Source organism: Ornithorhynchus anatinus, chromosome 3 (assembly GCF_004115215.2).
Source record: "Ornithorhynchus anatinus isolate Pmale09 chromosome 3, mOrnAna1.pri.v4, whole genome shotgun sequence".
Classification (NCBI taxonomy): domain Eukaryota; kingdom Metazoa; phylum Chordata; class Mammalia; order Monotremata; family Ornithorhynchidae; genus Ornithorhynchus; species Ornithorhynchus anatinus.
The window spans coordinates 2,663,267-2,681,654 of NC_041730.1; the positions used below are offsets into that span (position 1 = coordinate 2,663,267).

At 65.8% G+C, this 18,388-nt stretch overlaps 1 protein-coding gene across 1 annotated transcript in view; it reads right to left on the reverse strand.

Moving 5' to 3' along the window:
* Positions 1 to 94: 94 nt before the first annotated feature.
* LOC103167280 (mucin-5AC-like) overlaps positions 95 to 18,388 on the reverse strand; it is a 78,209-nt gene continuing 59,915 nt past the window's right edge. The window contains 11 exon segments of the mRNA XM_039911647.1: positions 95 to 200; positions 2,533 to 2,696; positions 4,071 to 4,269; positions 5,906 to 6,014; positions 7,846 to 7,894; positions 11,902 to 12,024; positions 12,684 to 12,770; positions 13,440 to 13,562; positions 15,561 to 15,598; positions 16,553 to 16,657; positions 17,275 to 17,455. Coding sequence (XP_039767581.1) covers positions 95 to 200; positions 2,533 to 2,696; positions 4,071 to 4,269; positions 5,906 to 6,014; positions 7,846 to 7,894; positions 11,902 to 12,024; positions 12,684 to 12,770; positions 13,440 to 13,562; positions 15,561 to 15,598; positions 16,553 to 16,657; positions 17,275 to 17,455 — 1,284 coding nt within the window.

An 18,388-nucleotide genomic window follows, 5' to 3' on the forward strand; every position in this document is an offset into this window, starting at 1 on the left:
CCCCGGGTCCCTCCTCCTCCTCCTCCGCGCCGGTCGGTCCTGAGGCCGCCGGGGCATCCGCTTTCCGATCTGCTGCTCGTAAATATTTATTTTTTTAGGACTTGAGAGGCAAGAGCGCGGTGACGTTCGTCAGGTGGGGTTTCACGCGGCGGGTCTCTTCTGGGTGGCGGCGACGGGGGAGACCCCCGGGGGCCTTTCCTCTGTGGCGGGAAAGACAGAGGGTGCCGGGGGCGGGCGCCACCGGGGTCCGGGGCGTCGTCGGTCCCCGCCCTGCCGGCGGAAGACCCCCCACCCCGACGGCGGGGGGAGCGCGGGTCTCTCCGGACGGGGACCCGTGGCCTCCCGAACGTCGGCGGGCCCGTCCCGGGCCGCGGGCGGAGGCGGCGGCCGGGCCGGGGTCCTCCCTCCCGGGGAGAGGGGGCCTCCTAGCCCGAGACCCCGCCCCGTCGACCCGACGCCGTCCTCTCCGAGAAGCCGGCGGTCCGCCCCCGCGGGCTCCACGGCGGCCGCTCTTCGGTACCGTCCCGCCCGGGGCCGAGGCGGGGGCGCGGCGGGCCGGGCAGACCGCGCGCTCGCCCCGCCCGGGTTTCCCGCCGGGTCTGAAAACGCCGGACCGGAGGGCGTCGCGGGAGGTTCGAGGCCGCGGTCATCTCCGGCCTCACCGAACCGCTCCCCCGCGACGCCCGGAGGAGTCGGGGGATCTCAGATCCGCCGCGTGAGTTTCGACGAATCGTCCCGGGGGGGCCGGGGGGGGGGCTCCGGGCTCTCCCCCCCGCCCTCCCGCCGCTCCGGGAAATCGGGGGCGGACCCCCGGGGGTCCGCCCCCGGCCACGGGGCCGGCTCTTCGGACCCGGCGGAGGAGTCCAGATGGGGTCGGTCGGGGCGGGGGAGCCGGGCCGGGGCCGGGGCGCCCCCCGCGCGTCCCCCTCAGTTCGAACCCCACATCCCCGGGGCCTGGGAAAACCCCCGGGGGTGACAGGAGGAAGGCGCCCCGCCTCCAGACCTTCGTCCGGCTGGGAGGGCGGGGAGTCACCTTCGGTTCCAGTTTAAGCGACGCGTCGGTCGCGCCCGGCCCCCCGATCCGCACCCCTTCCCGCCCCGGCTCGCCAGAGCGTGGGGGTCGACCGCCCCCGGTCGGGGGCGGGCCCGGGTCGGGGGGACCGGCCGACGGCGGGACTCCGTCGGTCCGGCTCGACCCCCTCGCCGCTTTCTCTCCGCAATCCGGCGTCCCCGCCGACCCCGCGCTTCCCCCCCCGCCCCCTCCCCCGGCCGTCTGCTCGCGTACCCCCGGGACGCGACCGCGTACCCGAGGCGTCCCGCCGTGACCCCCGTCGTCCGGTCCCGCCTTTTCGTCTCTAACCGTATCGTCGGGGCCCGGCGTCCTTTCACTGTATGATAATCGCCACTTTTTCATTCTTCTAATTTAATAAACGATCACCCGGACGAGAACGGAGTGGTGGATCCTTCGCGAAGCCGGCGGGGGGGTCTCGGAGTCGCGTACCCCTCCCCTCCCGCCACGCCGTCCCTCGGACGCCCTGATCCACGAGGGGCGGCGTCGGCCCGGCGGGTGGGGCCGGGGACTCGGGAGGACCCGGATTCTAATCCCGACTCCACCTCTCGTCTGCGCCGTGACCTCGGGCAAGTCTCTTCGCTTCCCTACGCCTCGGTTGCCCCATCCGGAAAACGGGGACGCGCCCGTGAGCCCTACGTGGGACGCGGACCGGGTCCGACCTCTCCGTCTACCTCAGCTCTCAGCGCGGCGCCCGGCACACGGCGGAGCGCTTAAAAGCAGACCAGAGAAGGGGCAGTTGGACAGCGGTCGGAGAGGTTGGCTTATTTTCCGGTGCTCGTTAAGCTCTTCCCCGTGCGTCAAACACCGGGGTAGATAGAGGTTTATCGGGCTACGGTTCCTGCCCCCTCACGGTCTTAATCCCCGTTTTCCAGAGAAGGCAACTGAGGCCCGGAGAAGCGAAGCGACTCGCCTGAGGTCATGCGGCACGGGCGGAGCCGAGATTGGAACCCAGGTCCTCTGAGGCCCGGGCCCCGTCCGCTAGGCCGCCCCGCTTCCCAGTCCTGGTCCGGGGTCCCCGGCGGGGAGGGGAGAGGCCCTTCCCTTCGGAAACGGGGCGCGGGCGGGGGGGGGGTCCGGAACCCGCGCCTCGCCGCCCGGGGGCCGTAGGTCCCTCCTGGGGTGGGGGGGGGGGGCCCGGCCGACGCCGGCCTCACCCGGAGGCTCGGCCCAGTGGGAGGGGGCGGCGTTTCGGGGACCCGGCTGGTGAGCGTCCGGTAACGGTGATGACGATGGTGTCTGTGAAGCGCTTACTCTGTGCAGAGCACCGTTCTGAGCGCCGGGGTGGGTACGGGGTCATCGGGCCGTCCCACGCGAGGCTCCCGGTTAATCCCCGTTTTCCAGACGAGGTCACTGAGGCCCAGAGAAGCGAAGCCACTCGCCCCCCGGTCACGCAGCCGACGAGCGGCAGGGCCGGGAGTCGAACCCGTGACCCCCGACTCGGAAGCCCGGGCCCTTCCCACCGCCCCACGCCGCTTCCCCGGTCGGCGTCTCCAGTCAGCGTCCCCCGGCTGCCGAGCCCCGGAGGCCGCGACCCGACGCGATCCCGCTGGCCGCGGCCCTCCCGCTCCCGCACCCGCGTGGGACCGGGAGGGGGTCCGGTGGAGGTGGGGGGACCACGGGGCAGCTGTGGGGGCAGGGAGAAGAAGGGTCTGAGCTGAGGAGAATTGGGGAGAAGGGGGGGGGCGGGTGAAAGGGAGAGAAGCAGCGTGGCTTAGTGGCAGTAACGTTGGTATCTGTTAAGCGCTCGCTACGCGCTGAAGGCTCACGGTCTTCATCCCCATTTTGCAGATGAGGGAACCGAGGCCCAGAGAAGCGAAGCGACTCGCCCACGGTCCCACAGCCGACGAGCGGCCGAGCCGGGAGTCGAACCCGTGACCTCCGACTCCGAAGCCCGGGCCCTTTTCCACGGAGCCGCGCTGCTTCCCCTAAGACCCCGGGCTTGGGAGTCGAGGTCGCGGGTTCTGATCCCGGCTCCGCCGCTCGCCCGCTGGGCGACCTCGGGCGAGTCCCTTCGCCGCTCCGCGCCTCGGTTACCTCCTCCGGAAGACGGGGATCGAAAGCGTGAGCCCCACGTGGGACCACCTGATTACCCCGTCTCTACCCCGGCGGTCAGAACGGTGCTCGGCACGTAGTGGGCGCTTAACAGATACCGTAATATCGGTTATTATGGGGGGGGGGGGGGGAGGTCCGGGGGTCGGCGGAGAGGCCCGGGTTCTGGGGGGGGGGGTGGGTTGGACTAGGAGAGGGGGGTCTGGCGCGGGATGGCGGGGGGACTCTGGGGCGGGGGTCCGGCGGGGAGGACCGGGAGAGGGGTCAGCCGGAGCGGGGGTCCGCGAGGGGGGCCGGAGGCGGGAGACGGAGTCGCCAACTTGGAGTCCGGGGGGGTCCGTCCGTCCCCCCGCCCGGCGCTGACCGTTTATTGGATCGCCCCTGGCCAAAAGTTAACAGAAACCCGAGGCCCCCCTCCCCGGCCCGGCGGCGCCCGGCCGCGCCCGCCCGGCTCGCCAGGGTGGGTCCGCGTGTCCGTCTCTCCCCGAGAGGGGTCAGGCCGCTCGCCGACGGGGAACGCGTCTCGTGTCTCCGCCGTCGTCTCCCAGACGCTCGGTACGGCGCTCGGCGACTCCCGCCGTCCTCCCCGCGAGCCGGCCGCCGGCCGAGGGCACGGCGCTCCCCGGGCTCCGGGCGCGCGGGTCTCCCGCGGGGCCGGGGGCCGTGCCGGGTGCCCGGCGGGCGCGGGCGGTCGCGCCGAGCGCCTTCCGGGTGCGGGGAGGGGGGGGCGTCCGGAGCGCGGGCCGGGGGCCGTGCCGACCGGGCGCAGGGGACGGCCCGCGGCGGGCCGATGGCTTCGCGGGGCGCCCGCTTCCGGCGGAGCGCCGTCCTAAGCCGTCGGGGAGCGCGTCTCGGCGGCCGGGGAGCTCTCGGGCGGCGGGGACGGGAGCGCGGAGCGCGGCGGGTCGCCGACGCCGGACGGGGTCGGGGCCGGGGGGGCGGTCTAGGCCGAGGCGTCGCCCCCGTCCCGGGGCGTGGCGGCGGAGGGCGGCGGGCAGGCGGACCGGCACCCGCACCGCTCCACGTGGGTGTAGGAGAAGAGGACGCGGGCGCCGCCGGGGCACAGCAGGGCCACGTCGCGCGGGCGGGTGGCCTCCTCCTGGCAGCAGCCGCACCGCCGCTCCATGGCGCTCGCCTCCGCCGAGTAGCTGCCGGGGGACACCCAGCTGGTCGGCGCCCTCGCCCGACCTCTGACCCCTGACCCCGGCCTCCCGCCCCTCACCTCCCGCCCGTACGCCTCCCGGCCCCCGGCCCGCCGCCTCCCGCTCCTCGCCTCCGTTGGGAAGCGCTTGAATAACTTTAAGAGAAGCCGAAACCAAAGGCTCCCGGACCAGGGGTCTCCTTGGGTCCCGGGGGCAAGAGCCCCGGCTTGGCGGTCAGAGGTCGTGGGTTCGAATCCCGGTTCCGCCGCTCCGCTGCGCGACTCGGGGCGGGCCACTTAGCTTCTCTGGGCCTCCGTTGCCTCGTCGGGAAAACGGGGATGAAGACCGCGAGCCCCGTAGTGATGATAACGTTGGTATCTGTTAAGCGCTTACTGCGTGCGGAGCGCCGTCCTGAGCGCTGGGGTAGACACGGGGGAATCGGGTCGTCCCACGTGGGGCTCACGGTCTCCATCCCCGTTTTCCGGATGAGGGGACCGAGGCGCCGAGAAGCGAAGCGACTCGCCCGAAGTCACCCGGCTGCCAAGTGGCAGAGCCGGGATTCGAACCCATGATCTCTGACTCCAACGCCCGGGCTCTTTCCACTGAGCCACGCCGCTTCCCATGCCCGATTAGGCCGTGAGCCCGTCAAAGGGCGGGGACCGTCTCTCTCTGTTACCGATCTGCCCATTCCAAGCGCTTAGTCCAGTGCTCCGCACCTAGTAAGCGCTCAATAAATACGGATGAATGAATGAATGAATGAATGAACGTCAATACATTATAATAATAATGATGTTGGTATCTGTTAAGCGCTTACTAGGTGCGGAGCACCGTTCCAAGCGCTGGGGTAGACGCGGGGGAATCGGGTCGTCCCACGTGGGGCTCCCGGTCTCCATCCCCGTTTTCCAGACGAGGGGACCGAGGCCCAGAGAAGCGAAGCGGCTCGCCCACGGTCACACGGCCGACGAGTGGCGGAGCTGGGATATCTACCCTAGCGCTCAGAACAGCGCCTGGCACATAGTAAGCGCTTAACAGACACCCTGGGCGGCGGCAGCGGAAGCTGCAGGGGAGGACGGGGGCCTGGGTGTGAGTTTCCCCCACGCGTGCTTCAAGCCCCAAACCCGCGGCAAGCCCCACTGGGTGGGCCGAGCTCCTTCTCCAGGAAGCCCACCCCCGCCAAGATTATCCATTCGTTCGATCGTATTTATTGAGCGCTTACTATGTGCGGGGCACCGTACTCGGCGCTTGGAATGGACAATTTGGCCACAGATGATAATGTTGGTATCTGTTAAGCGCTTACTATGTGCAGAGCACCGTTCCAAGCGCTGGGGTAGACGCTGGGGAATGAGGTCGTCCCACGTGGGGCTCACGGTCTCCATCCCCATTTTCCAGACGAGGGGACCGAGGCCCAGAGAAGCGAAGCGGCTCGCCCCCGGTCACCCGGCGGCCGAGTGGCCGCGCCGGCCTTCGAGCCCATGACCTCGGACTCCAGAGCCCGGGCGCTTCCCACTGAGCCACGCTGCTTCCCGTAGAGACGGTCCCCGCCCGACGACGGGCTCGGGGAGCCCCCCGCGCCACGCAGCCCCCCCGTGCCCCGGGGAGGGGGGTTGTGGGCGTGGAGGGGCTCGGAGCCCCCCGTACTCACATGGAGCTGGTGTGACACGTCCCCTCGCAGAAGGTCACGTTGACGGGCGCCTCGGTCCGGCAGCCGTCGTGGGTGAGCACCGTCTCCTTGACCCGCACCTGGCAGAGCTCTGCCCGGGACGGAGGGGACGCGGGTGAGGCCCTCCCCTCCCCGTGCCCCCCCCCGAACCCCGGAGGCCCACCCGGCCGGCGGGCGTCCCCGGGGGTCATCTCGTCCAACCCCCCGCCCCCCTCCCGCCCCCGCCGCGGGGCCCTGCCTCCCGGACGGGCCGGAGGCCGCCGGGCTCCGAAGGCCACCCCCCGGTTCGTCCGCCGTCTTGGGGCAAAGGATGATAACCACGTTGGGATGGGTTAAGCGCTTCCTACGTGCAGAGCACCGTTCCAAGCGCCGGGGTGGACACCGGGGTCGTCGGGTCGTCCCCCGTGGGGCTCCCGGTCTCCATCCCCGTTTGACAGACGAGGTCGCCGAGGCCCAGAGAAGCGAAGCGACTCGCCCGCCGTCACCCAGCTGACGAGCGGCAGAGCCGGGAGTCGAACCCGTGACCTCCGACTCCGAAGCCACTGAGCCACGCGGCTCCGGCGGCTCGGGGGGGCGGCGCGGGGTGGAGTGGGGGCTCCCCGCTTTCTGGTCTAGTGTCTGGGGGGGGGGGGTCGAGGTCAGCGTGCGTTCATTCATTCGCTCGTATTGAGCGCTTACTCTGTGCAGAGCACTGGACGAAGCTCTTGGAAAGTAAAATTCGGCAGCAAATAGAGACGAGCCCTAATGATGATAACGATGCTGGTATTTGTTAAGGGCCCAGGGAAGCGGCGCGGCTCAGAGCACGGACTTGGGAGTCCGAGGTCGCGGGTTCTAATCCCAGCTCCGCCGCTTGTCTGCTGTGTGACCCCGGTCGAGTCACCAGACTGCCCTCCGCCTCAGTTCCCTCGTCTGTAAAATGGGGATGAAGACCGTGAGCCCCACGTGGGACAACCTGATCACTTCGTATCCCCTCGGCGCTTAGCACGGGGCTTCGCACATAGCAAGCGCTTAAAAAAACGCCATCGTTATCGTTAGGCGCTTGACTATGTGCCAGGCACTGTACTGAGCGCTGGGGTTGATACGAGCAGATGGGGTGGGACCCAATCCCTGGCCCACGTGGGGCTCACGGTCTCGATTCCCATTGTGTAGATGAGGTGACTGAGGCCCAGGGAAGCGAAGCGACTTGTCCGAGGTCACGCAGCAGACGAGTGGCTGAGCCGGGATTAGAACCCGGGACCTTCCGGCTCCCAGGCTCGCGCTCTAGCCACCGCACCATGCTGCTTCTCGGCAGATACGAGGTAGATACGAGGTAGTGGGTTTGTCCCCCGTGGGGGGGGGCTCGGTCTTCATCCCCGTTTTACAGATGAGGGAACTGAGGCCCAGAGGAGCGAAGCGACTCGTCCAAGGGCACACGGCAGACAAGCGGAGGAGCCGGGGTTAGATAGAACACGCTCCCTGGGAGCGCGGGGACCCCGACCTTCCGCGTCACCCCCCCCCCCCCGTCCAACTCACTACACACAGTGGGCTCGCGGTCTTCCGACCGCGCTCGGAAAACCGAGGCTTGGGTCTCCCGATCTCCAAGAAGAGGGGGCGGGCCCCCCCCCCCGTCCAGCAGCCCCCCGAGATAATGTTGGTATTTGCGGAGCGCTTACTATGTGCGGAGCACCGTTCTAAGCACTGGGGGAGACACGGGGGTCCTCAGCTCGTCCCCCGTGAGGCTCCCGGTCTTAATCCCCATTTTCCAGATGAGGTCACCGAGGCCCAGAGAGGCGACCTGCCCACAGTCCCCCAGCTGCCGAGGGGCGGAGCCGGGATTCGAACCCATGACCTCCGACTCCCGAGCCCGGGCTCTCTCCGCTGAGCCACGCCGAGGCTGGGGCCTCGGAGGGGGCGTCCCCAAGGGGCGCGCGCTGGCCACGTACCGGTGTCGTTCCTACATTCGTAGCAGCAGCCAACCTTCTGCAGTCTTCCCTGGACGGGCACGGGGACAGAGAGAGGGCTGGAGGTTAGACCTGCCGAGGATCCCGGGCCGCGGGAGGGCACGGCGGGCGGTGCCGGCCGGCGGGGACGCGGAGGGTCAAGGCCCGGCCTGCCGCGGGACCCCGGGACGGTTAAACGGGACGGGGATTGTCTCTCTCTGTCGCCGAACTGTACTTCCCCGGCGCTTAGTCCAGTGCTCTGCACGCGGTAAGCGCTCCATAAATACGATCGAACGAATGGGGGGGTGGGCGCATCCCTGTACTCCCTCCCTCTGAGATGGGGGCGATGGGAAGGTTGGCGAGGGCACCCGCCGGTCCACATGGCACTGGCCTGGCTGTTTATTTATTCGCTGCTATTTATTGCTATTGTTCCTGTCTGTCCGTCCCCCCCGATTAATAATAATAATAATAATAATAATAATGTTGGTATTTAAGCGCTCACCATGCGCAGAGCACCGTTCTAAGCGCAGGGGGAGATACAGGGTCATCGGGTCGTCCCACGTGAGGCTCCCGGTTAATCCCCGTTTTCCAGATGAGGGAACTGAGGCCCAGAGAAGCGAAGTGACTCGCCCACGGTCACCCAGCGGACACGTGGCGGAGTCGGGATCCGAACCCGTGACCTCTGACTCCCGGCCTCTTTCCACTGAGCCGTGCTGCTTCCCGTAAGCCCATCAGAGGGCGGGGACCGTCTCTCTCTGTTACCGATTTGTCCGTTCCAAGCGCTTAGTACACTGCACCTAGTAAGCGCTCAATAAATACGATCGAATGAATTGGGGAGGGGGGGTCACATCTCTGTTCTCCCTCCCTCTGAGATGGGGGGGATTCATTCATTCACTAGTATTTATTGAGCGCTTACTATGTGCGGAGCACTGGACTAGGCGCTTGGAACGAACAAGTCGGCAACAGACGGAGACGGTCCCCGCCCTTCGACGGGCTCACGGTCTAATCGGGGGAGACGGACGGACGGGAACGATGGCGATAAATAGAGTCGAGGGGAAGGACATCTCGTGAAAACAGTGGCGGCTAAATAGAATCAGGGTGCTGTACATCTCATTAAACAAAATAAACAAAATAAATAGGGTCATGAAGATACAGACAGTCGAGCGGACGAGTACAGTGCCGAGGGGGTGGGACGGGAGAGGGGGAGGAGGAGAGGGAGAGGGGGGAGAAGAGGGTTTAGCTGAGGAGAGGTGAAGGGGGGGAGTGGAGGGAGCAGAGGGAAAAAAGGGGGGAGCTCAGTCCGGGAAGGCCTCTCGGAGGAGGTGAGCTCTAAGTAGGGATTCGAAGAGGGGAAGAGAATGAGTCTGGCGGAGGCGAGGAGGGAGGGCGTCCCGGGACGGCGGGAGGACGCGGCCCGGGGGTCGACGGCGGGACGGGCGAGACCGGGGGACGGCGAGGAGGCGGGCGGCGGAGGAGCGGAGCGTGCGGGGTGGGCGGGAGAAAGAGAGAAGGGAGGAGAGGTAGGAAGGGGCGAGGTGACGGAGAGCCTCGAAACCTAGAGTGAGGAGTTTTTGTTTGGAGCCGAGGTCGATGGGCAACCACCGGAGGGGGGGGGGGTGACAGGCCCAGATCTTTTCTGCGGGAAGATGAGCCGGGCGGCGGAGCGAAGAATAGACCGGAGCGGGGCGAGAGAGGAGGGAGATCGGAGAGAAGGTCGCCACGGTAGTCTAGCCGGGATATAACGAGAGCCCGTAGCGGTGAGGTAGCCGTTCGGGTGGAGAGGAGAGGGCGGGTCTCGGCGATATCGTAGAGGCGAGGCCGACGGGTCTCGGTGACGGATAGGGCGCGTGGGGCGAACGAGAGAGACGAGTCGAGGACGACGCCGAGGTCGCGGGCCCGAGAGACGGGAGGGACGGTCGCGCCGTCCACGGCGATGGGGAAGTCCGGGAGAGGACCGGGCTCGGGAGGGAAGATGGGGAGCTCGGTCTCGCTCACGTCGAGTTTCGGGCGGCGGGCCGACATCCGGGCGGAGACGTCCCGGGGGCGGGAGGGGATGCCTGCCCGAAGCGAGGGGGGAGAGGACGGGGGCGGAGATGGAGATCTGCGTGTCATCCGCGTAGAGGAGGTAGTCGAAGCCGTGAGGGCGGATGAGTTCACCGAGGGAGGGAGCGTAGATGGAGAACGGGAGAGGGCCGAGAACCGACCCTCGAGGAACTCCGACGGTTAAAGGACGGGAGGGGGAGGAGGCGCCCGCGAAGGAGACCGAGGAGGACCGGCCGGAGAGGCGAGAGGAGAAGCGGGAGAGGACGGAGTCCGTGAAGCCGAGGCGAGATGAGGTGTGGAGGAGGAGGGGACGGTCGACGGTGTCAAAGGCGGCCGAGAGGTCGAGGAGGATCAGAATGGAGTAGGAAGGTCGGTGAGGGCACCCCCTTGTCCGCATGGCATTGGCCTGGCTTGTCATCTATCTATCGCCGTCGTTCTCGTCGGTCCGTCTCCCCCGATTAGACCGTGAGCCCGTCGAAGGGCAGGGACCGCCTCTATCTGTTACCGATTTGTCCGTTCCGAGCGCTTAGTCCAGTGCTCTGCACCTAGTAAGCGCTCAATAAATCCTATTGAACGAATGAAGGAATCTCAGTAACTCTCCGCCCCGCCCCGCCAGACTGAAAGCTCCCCGTGGCCGGGGGACGCGTCTCCCAACTTGGTTAAATTCATTCAGTCGTGTTTATTGAGCGTTTACTATGTGCAGGGCACTCTCCTGAGCGCCGGTGACAGTCCAGTACGACCGTAAACAGACACATTCCTTGCCCACAACGAGCTTACAGCCTGTCGTCCTCTCCCAAGCGTTCAGTACAGTGCTCTGCCCACGGCGAACGCTTAGTAAATGCCGTTGGCCGATGGACCGTTAGCTTCTCGGACGCACGGGCTCCGTCTGATACATTCCCCTGGACTCTCCAAGCACGCGGCACAGTGGTCTGCACACTGGAGGTGCTCAGTACAGCGCTCTGTACAGAGTAGGCACCCAATAAAAGCCTCGGAACAACGATGCCCAGTAGAGCCTCTGTGCCCAGTAGGCACGGTACCGTGGTTTGCACAATAATAATAATCATGTCGGTACTTGTTAAGCGCTTACTATGTGCAGAGCACTGTTCTGAGCGCTGGGGGAGATCCAGGGAAATCAGGTTGTGCCACGTGGGGCTCACGGTCTTCCTCCCCATTTTACAGATGAGGGAACTGAGGCCCAGAGAAGCGAAGCGACTCGCCCACAGTCACCCGGCTGACAAGGGGCGGAGCCGGGATTCGAACCCATGACCTCTGACTCCCGAGCCCGGGCTCTTTCCGCTGAGCCGCGCTGCTTCTCTAATGTTGGCATTTGTTAAGCGCTCGCTATGCGCAGAGCAGCGTTCTAAGCGCTGGGGGAGAGCCAGGGTCATCAGGTCGCCCCACGTGAGGCTCACGGTCCGAATCCCCATTTTCCAGCTGAGGTCACTGAGGCCCAGAGAAGCGAAGCGACTCGCCCACGGTCCCCCAGCTGCCAAGTGGCAGGGCCGGGATTCGAACCCGTGACCTCTGACTCCCGAGCCCGGGCTCTTGCCACTGAGCCACGCTGCTTCTCAGAGTAGCTCAGTACAGAGCTCCACACACAATGTAATGATAATGTTGGTATTTGTTAAGCGCTTACTACGCGCCGACCACTGTTCTAAGCGCTGGGGGAGATCCAGGGTCGTCGGGTCGTCCCACGTGAGGCTCCCAGTTGATCCCCATTTTCCAGATGAGGTCACTGAGCCACAGAGAAGTGAAGTGACTTGCCCACGGTCATGGACAGCACCCTGCACACGGTAGGAGCCCCGTAGAGTGCTCCCCCCCCCCCCCGTAGGCGCCTAGTCCAGTCAACGCCGGGCACCGGCTACAGAGCTCTCCCCTCAGCTGGCGTTGGGTACGGAGGATTGACCGATCGACACGGAGTCCGTCGTGGCAGCGACGCGCCGAGGGCGGGCGGGGGCCGGGCCCGGGCCGGCGAGGAGGGCGGCGGGCGGCCGGGGTCGGAGCGGGCGGCCTCACCTGGCAGCGCGTGACGTCGGGGCACCCCGTCCTCCCCGGGCTCAGGAGGAACGCGTCGTCCACCCGCTCACACAGGTACTCGGTGCAGTTGTCCACCTTGGTGTCCACCCAGGTCTGGTTGGGCTGAAACCGCAGCGGGGCGGGGGGTCAGCCCGTGGAACGGTCGGGTGATGACGATAAGGATAAGGTTGGTATCTGCGAAGCGCTTACTCTGTGCAGAGCACCGTTCTAAGCGCTGGGGGAGATACGGGGTCATCGGGTCGTCACGGTTAATCCCCATTTGACCGATGAGGGAACTGAGGCGCCGAGAAGCGACCCGCCCGCAGTCCCGCAGCTGCCAGGTGGCCGGGCCGGGGGTCGAACCCGTGACCTATGACCCCGAAGCCCGGGCTCTTTCCACTGAGCCCAAACGGGCACCGTACTAAGCACCGCGGTGGATTCGAGGTTCTCTGTTTGGGGACTGTCCCTGTCCCACGTGGGGCTCCCAGTCTTTATCTCCATTTTCCAGATGAGGGAACTGAGGCCCAGAGAAGCGAAGTGACTCGCCCCCGGTCACCCAGCTGACAAGGGGCAGGGCCGGGATTCGAACTCATGACCTCTGACTCCAAAGCCCGGGCTCTCTCCGCTGAGCCAGGCTGCTTCTTCACTATGGCATGTCGCCTCCCCGGGAGGGAGGGTCCGGCTGAGGAGGAGGGGGTTCGGATAATAAAGGCCGCCCTGCCCTCCACGTGGCAGATCCCTGATGCCTGGGGCTGGTCGTGGGCCCCGGGTGCGAGTCCTACCTGGATCCACCCGCCGTCTTTGGTCCGGCAGGCCGTCTGCACGCACCGCCCGCAGCAGCTGCCGGCCTTGACTCTGTAGGCGAAGCCCTGCCGGGGGGGCGCAAGGAGGAGGCCGGTCAGGCCCGGCCGAGACCCCGGGAGGACGGACGGACGGACGGGGGGCGGGGATGGACAGACGGAACAGGTTGGGCAGAGATGGACAGACAAAGATGGGCAGGGATAATGATGATGATAATGATTCTGGCATTTGTTAAGCGCTTACCACGTGCCAAGCACTGTTCTAAGCGCTCACGGTCTTAATCCCCATTTTCCAAATGAGGGAACCGAGGCACTGAGAATGATGACGATGTTGGTGTCTGTTAAGCGCTTACTAGGTGCAGAGCACCGTTCTAAGCGCTGGGGGACATACGGGGTCATCGGGTCGTCCCCCGGGAGGCTCCCAGTTAATCCCCATTTTCCGGATGAGGGAACTGAGGCCCGGAGAAGTGAAGTGACTCGCCCACGGTCCCACAGCCGCCAGGTGGCAGAGCCGGGAGTCGAACCCATGACCTCTGACCCCCAAGCCCGGGCTCTTGCCACTGAGCCGCGCTGAAGTTAAGTGGCTTGCCCAAGGTCACGTAGCGGACGAGTGAGGGAGCGGAATTAGAACCCACGACCTCCGACCCCCGACCCGGGGCCCTTTCCACTAGACCACGCCGCTTCCCGGACAGAGTTCGGGGGGCGGGGGCCGGCCGGCCGGAGGACGCGGGCGCTGACCTGGGGGCAGGCAGCGTGGCACGTCTCGGGTTCACACCACCAGAAGTCGTGGGTCCGGGGGTCCGGCTCCTCCCGGCAGGTGCAGCGATGGCAGGGGACGACGGACGTGACCTTCGCCCCGACCTGCGGAGGGGAGAAGGGGCCGCCCGGCGGGTCAGGGGCGGGGGGAATCTGCCCGCCGGGGTCGCGGCCTACGCCCGGGAGAGGACGGAGACGGGCCGCGGCCTCGCCGACCACCCGATTCTAATCACGTTGGCGTCTGTTAAGCGCTTCCTGTGTGCAGAGCACCGTTCCAAGCGCTGGGGGAGAGACGGGGTCATCGGGTCGGCCCCCGGGAGGCTCCCGGTTAATCCCCATTTGACAGATGAGGGCACCGAGGCACAGAGAAATTAGGCGACTCGCCCACAGTCACACAGCTGACGAGTGACAGAGCCGGGATTCGAACCCATGACCTCTGACTCCCAAGCCCGGGCTCCTGCCACTGGGCCGCGCTGCTTCTCTAAGTGACCAATTAATGGAACGTAAAATGCAAATGAAATCAAACACTGTAAATTCTCAATTGAACCCTGCAAGGACAGTTCACGTCATAGCTTCCGATTTACGGATTTGCTCTGAACCCCCAAGATGGTTTCATAGAGACAAACTGTAAATTTAGAGGCTGTTACCGTGGGGATTAGCTAATAATGATGTTGGTATTTGTTAAGCGCTTACTACGCGCAGGGCACCGTTCTAAGCGCCGGGGTAGACCCAGGGGAATCAGGTCGTCCCACGTGGGGCTCACGGTCTTCATCCCCATTTGACAGGTGAGGGAACTGAGGCCCAGAGAAGCGAAGCGACTCGCCCACAGTCACACAGCTGACGAGTGGCAGAGCCGGGAGTCGAACCCGTGACCTCTGACTCCGAAGCCCGGGCTCTTTCCACTGAGCCACGCCAATAATAATGTTGGTATTTGTTAAGCGCTTACTAGGTGCAGGGCACTGTTCTAAGCGCTGGGGGAGACCCAGGGGAATCAGGTCGTCCCACGTGGGGCTCCCGGTCTTCATCTCCATTTTCCAGATGAGGGAACTGAGGCCCAGAGAAGCGAAGTGACTCGCCCACGGTCACACAGCTGACGAGTGGCCGAGCCGGGAGTCGAACCCGTGACCTCGGACTCCGAAGCCCGTGCTTTTTCCACTGAGCCACGCTGCTTCTGTCTAAGCGAAGAGGAAGGGGAGTGGATTTTTTTTTTTTTAAATGCCATTTGTTAAGTGCTTATACACCTCCCAGGGGCCGAGCGCTGCGTGTGGGGGCCTTCTGGGGGCCGGACACTATACTGAGTGCCTCCTCAGGGCTGGGACTGGCGGAGTCAGAAAGGGGTGGGCGGACGGGGCGGGTGCAGAATTTCTGTTCTTCAAATCCCACCTCCTGGGGCAAGAGACCCGACGGAGCCAGAGGGTCGAGGGGGCGGAACAAACGGTAGGGAACAGTGGGGGACGGTCGCATGGCGAGGGGAGAGTCGGGGGCGGGGGTGAGTAGAAGCAGCACCGCTGAGTGGAAAAGAGGCCGGGCTTGGGAGTCAGAGGTCATGAGTTCGACTCCCGCCTCTGCCACTTGGGCAGCTGGGTGACCGTGGGCGAGTCGCTTCACTTCTCTGGGCCTCCCTTCCCTCATCTGGAAAATGGGGATGAAGACCGGGAGCCCCACGTGGGACGACTTGATGACCCTGGATCTCCTCCAGCGCTTAGAACACTGCCCTGCACACAGTAAGCGCTTACCAAATACCGACATTATTATTGTCCACGTTGGGTGACCGTGGGGGAGTCAGGGATGGACGGGGGAGAGGCGGAGGGGGGGGAGGGGTTGGATGGTCCACGCTGGGTCACGGGGAGAGTTAGGTGTGGGAGGCTCCACTCCTGTCCATGAAAAGGGCCCCCGGCCCTCTGTCCCCCACCCCCCCCCCCAGACCCCTTCAGAGGGCCAGAGTCCGGGCCGGCTCCGGGGTAGGTTGAGGCAGAGGCCGGGTTGAGGGCCGAGTTCGCCTTCTCTGGGCCTCCGGGACGGTTGCGGGCCCAGAGGAGTGGTCACTGGAGGATGCCCCTTCTCAGGGACCCCCGCCCCGGGATGCCCCCCGCCCCGCCTTACCCCGTACAGCGTCCCGTTGTGCTCGCACTGCCGACGCTCTGCGAGACAAAATGGGGGGCAGAGGGCATCCATTTAGGGTCGGGGGCTTTCAGGGTTCTCGTTCCCGCCGGCGACCTCCCCTCACCCCCCCGGGAGCTCCGCTGCCCGGAGGAAGGCCACAGAACGGGTCTGCTGGTTCCCTGTTTTCTCCCAAGCGCTTAGTACAGTGCTCTGCACGTAGTAAGCGCTCTATAAATACCACCGATTGACTGACGGGACTCCATCTTTCCACTCCGTTTCCCCATCTATCTCTCCTGTGAGATCCGAAGACCCTTGAGGGCGGAGATCTTTCATCTCTGTGGCACTTCCCACAGCGCTTAGTTCAGTGTTCTGCACGGGACAGGTGCCCCATAAAGCGGTTTGCCCGTATTAGGCTCCTGGCACAGTCCTCTGCACGCAGTAATAATGTTGGTATCTGTTAAGCGCTTACTATGTGCAGAGCACCGTTCTAAACGCTGGGCTGGATACAGCGTCACCGGGTCGTCCCACGGGAGGCTCACGGTCTTCCTCCCCATTTGACAGATGAGGGAACCGAGGCCCGGAGAAGTGAAGTGACCCGCCCACGGTCACCCGGCTGACGAGCGGCAGAGCCGCGATTCGAACCCACGGCCTCTGACTCCCAAGCCCGTGCTCTTTCCACTGAGCCGCGCCGCTTAGGCAGCTGGCACAGTGCTCCGCCCACAGTAGGAGCTAGATAAATACTGCCAACTGACGAAAAATGGACTTTCATCCCTTGGGCCTCCACCCCCCAAAACCTCCGCTCTTGACGTGGGACAGGGACTGTAGCCAACCCGATTAGCTTGTAATGATGCTGGTATCTGTTAAGCGCTTACTATGTGCAGAGCGCTGTTCTAAGCGCTGGGGTGGACACGGGGGCATCCACCCTAGTAAGCGCTTAACAAATTGGGTCGTTATTGTTATTGTGGGCAGGTGGGTATCCGTCGGGCACTTACTGCATTCAAAGGAGGGGCAGCAGTCTCCCTGGAGGAGGACCGTTTGGGGCTCTTCCCCCAGCCCACATCTGGGGGGCTTCGAGGAGCAGAGCGAGGTGTTGCAGACTGGGGAGGGAGACGGGAGAGAAGCGGCCGGCGGCGGAGGGATCGGTGTGGGGTTTGGGTCGGGGGTGGCGGAGGGGCCGGAGGGGGGTGGGGGGAGCCTGGGGGCCACTGGGGGAGCGGTCGGGCTGGGTCAGGGGGCATCGGGCCACCGGGACCACTGGGGTCCCCGGAACACTAGGACCTCTGGGACCACCGGGACCACTGGGAACATTAGGACCGCTAGAAACACCCAGGACTTCTGGGACCACCGGGACCACTAGGACAACTGGGACCACCGGGACCGCCGACCGGCGCACTCAGGACCCCTGGGACCTCCTGGACCATGGGAACTGCCAGGACCTCCGGGCCAACAAGAATGCCAGGACCGCTGGGCCCACTGGGCCACCCGGACCACCGGGACAGCTGGCGTGGCCGGGACCACCTTGACCGCCCACCAGGCCTACCGGGACCTCTGGGACTCGGGGCCCACCGGGACTCCTGGGGCCGCGGTGACCACCAGGACCGCCGAGACGGCCACCGGGACCACTTGGGCCTCGGGGACGGCCCGGGCGGCTGGGACCTCCACGACCCCCGGGCAGCCGGGGGTTCCGGCCGTCAGGGGCGGTGAGTGGACCTACAGCACTTGTGGTCCGGGCAGCACTTGTCCTCGGGCCGGACGACGCGGACGGGGACGAAGCCCGGCTTGCGGCAGGCGGCGGGGAGCTCCGGGGTCCCGCACCGGATGGGTCGGCACTGGACGGTCACCGAGCCGGCGTCGCACTGGCACTGCTGGCAGTCGGTCTCCCAACGCGCCCCGGGCTACCGGTCCGGGGAGGGGACGCGGAACGGCGCGTCATCCACGCTGCCCGCTTATCCGCACGGCCCGCCTCCTGTGCGGCCCTGCTCTCGGCGCCTCCCCGGTATCCGCGCCTCCTCCCGCTTATCCGCTCTGCTCCACGAGGAGCCCCGCCCCGGGATACAGCAGGGGAGGGAGAGGCTACTCCCGGAGAGCCGAAGGCGAGAGCCCAGAAGAACCGGTGAGAGCCCACACAGAGCTCAGAGAGAGCCCGGAGGTCCTGGAGAGATCCCACGGTCGGACTAGAGATCTCAGAGATGTACACGGAGAGCTTAGAGGTCCCGGAGAGGTTCCGCGGATAACCCAGAGATCCCCAAGAGGCCCTGGAGAGGCCCGGAGATCCCGGAGGGATCTCAGCCATGTCATACGGCGAGTCCAGAGACGTTACACAGAGAAGTCAGAGATCCCTGAGAGGTCCTGGAGAGAGCCCGGAGACAGCACAGAGATCTCGGAGACGGCATACAGAGAGCCCAAAGATCCTGGAGAGTTACACGGAGAGCCCCGAGAGGCCCTGGAGAGATCCCAGAGGCGGCCCAGAGATCTCAGAGATGTCACACCGAGAGCCCAGAGATCTTCAGAGCGGTCCCGCAGGGAGCCCAGAGATCCTCGAGTGGTCCAGGAGAGAGCCTAGAGGTCCTGGAGAGAACCCAGAGATCCTAGAGGGATCCCAGTGACAGCCCAGAGTGGTCACGGAGAGAGCACAGAGATCTCAGAAAGGTCACGGAGGAGGGCCGGAGATCTCAGAGTGGTCACACAGAGAGCCCAGAGATCCTGGAGGGATCCCAGAGACGGCCCAGAGATCACACAAAGAGCTCAGAGAGGTCTTAGAGAGAGACCAGAGATCCTCAAGTGGTTCAGGAGAGATCCCAGAGACAGCCTAGAGAGCTCAGAGGTCA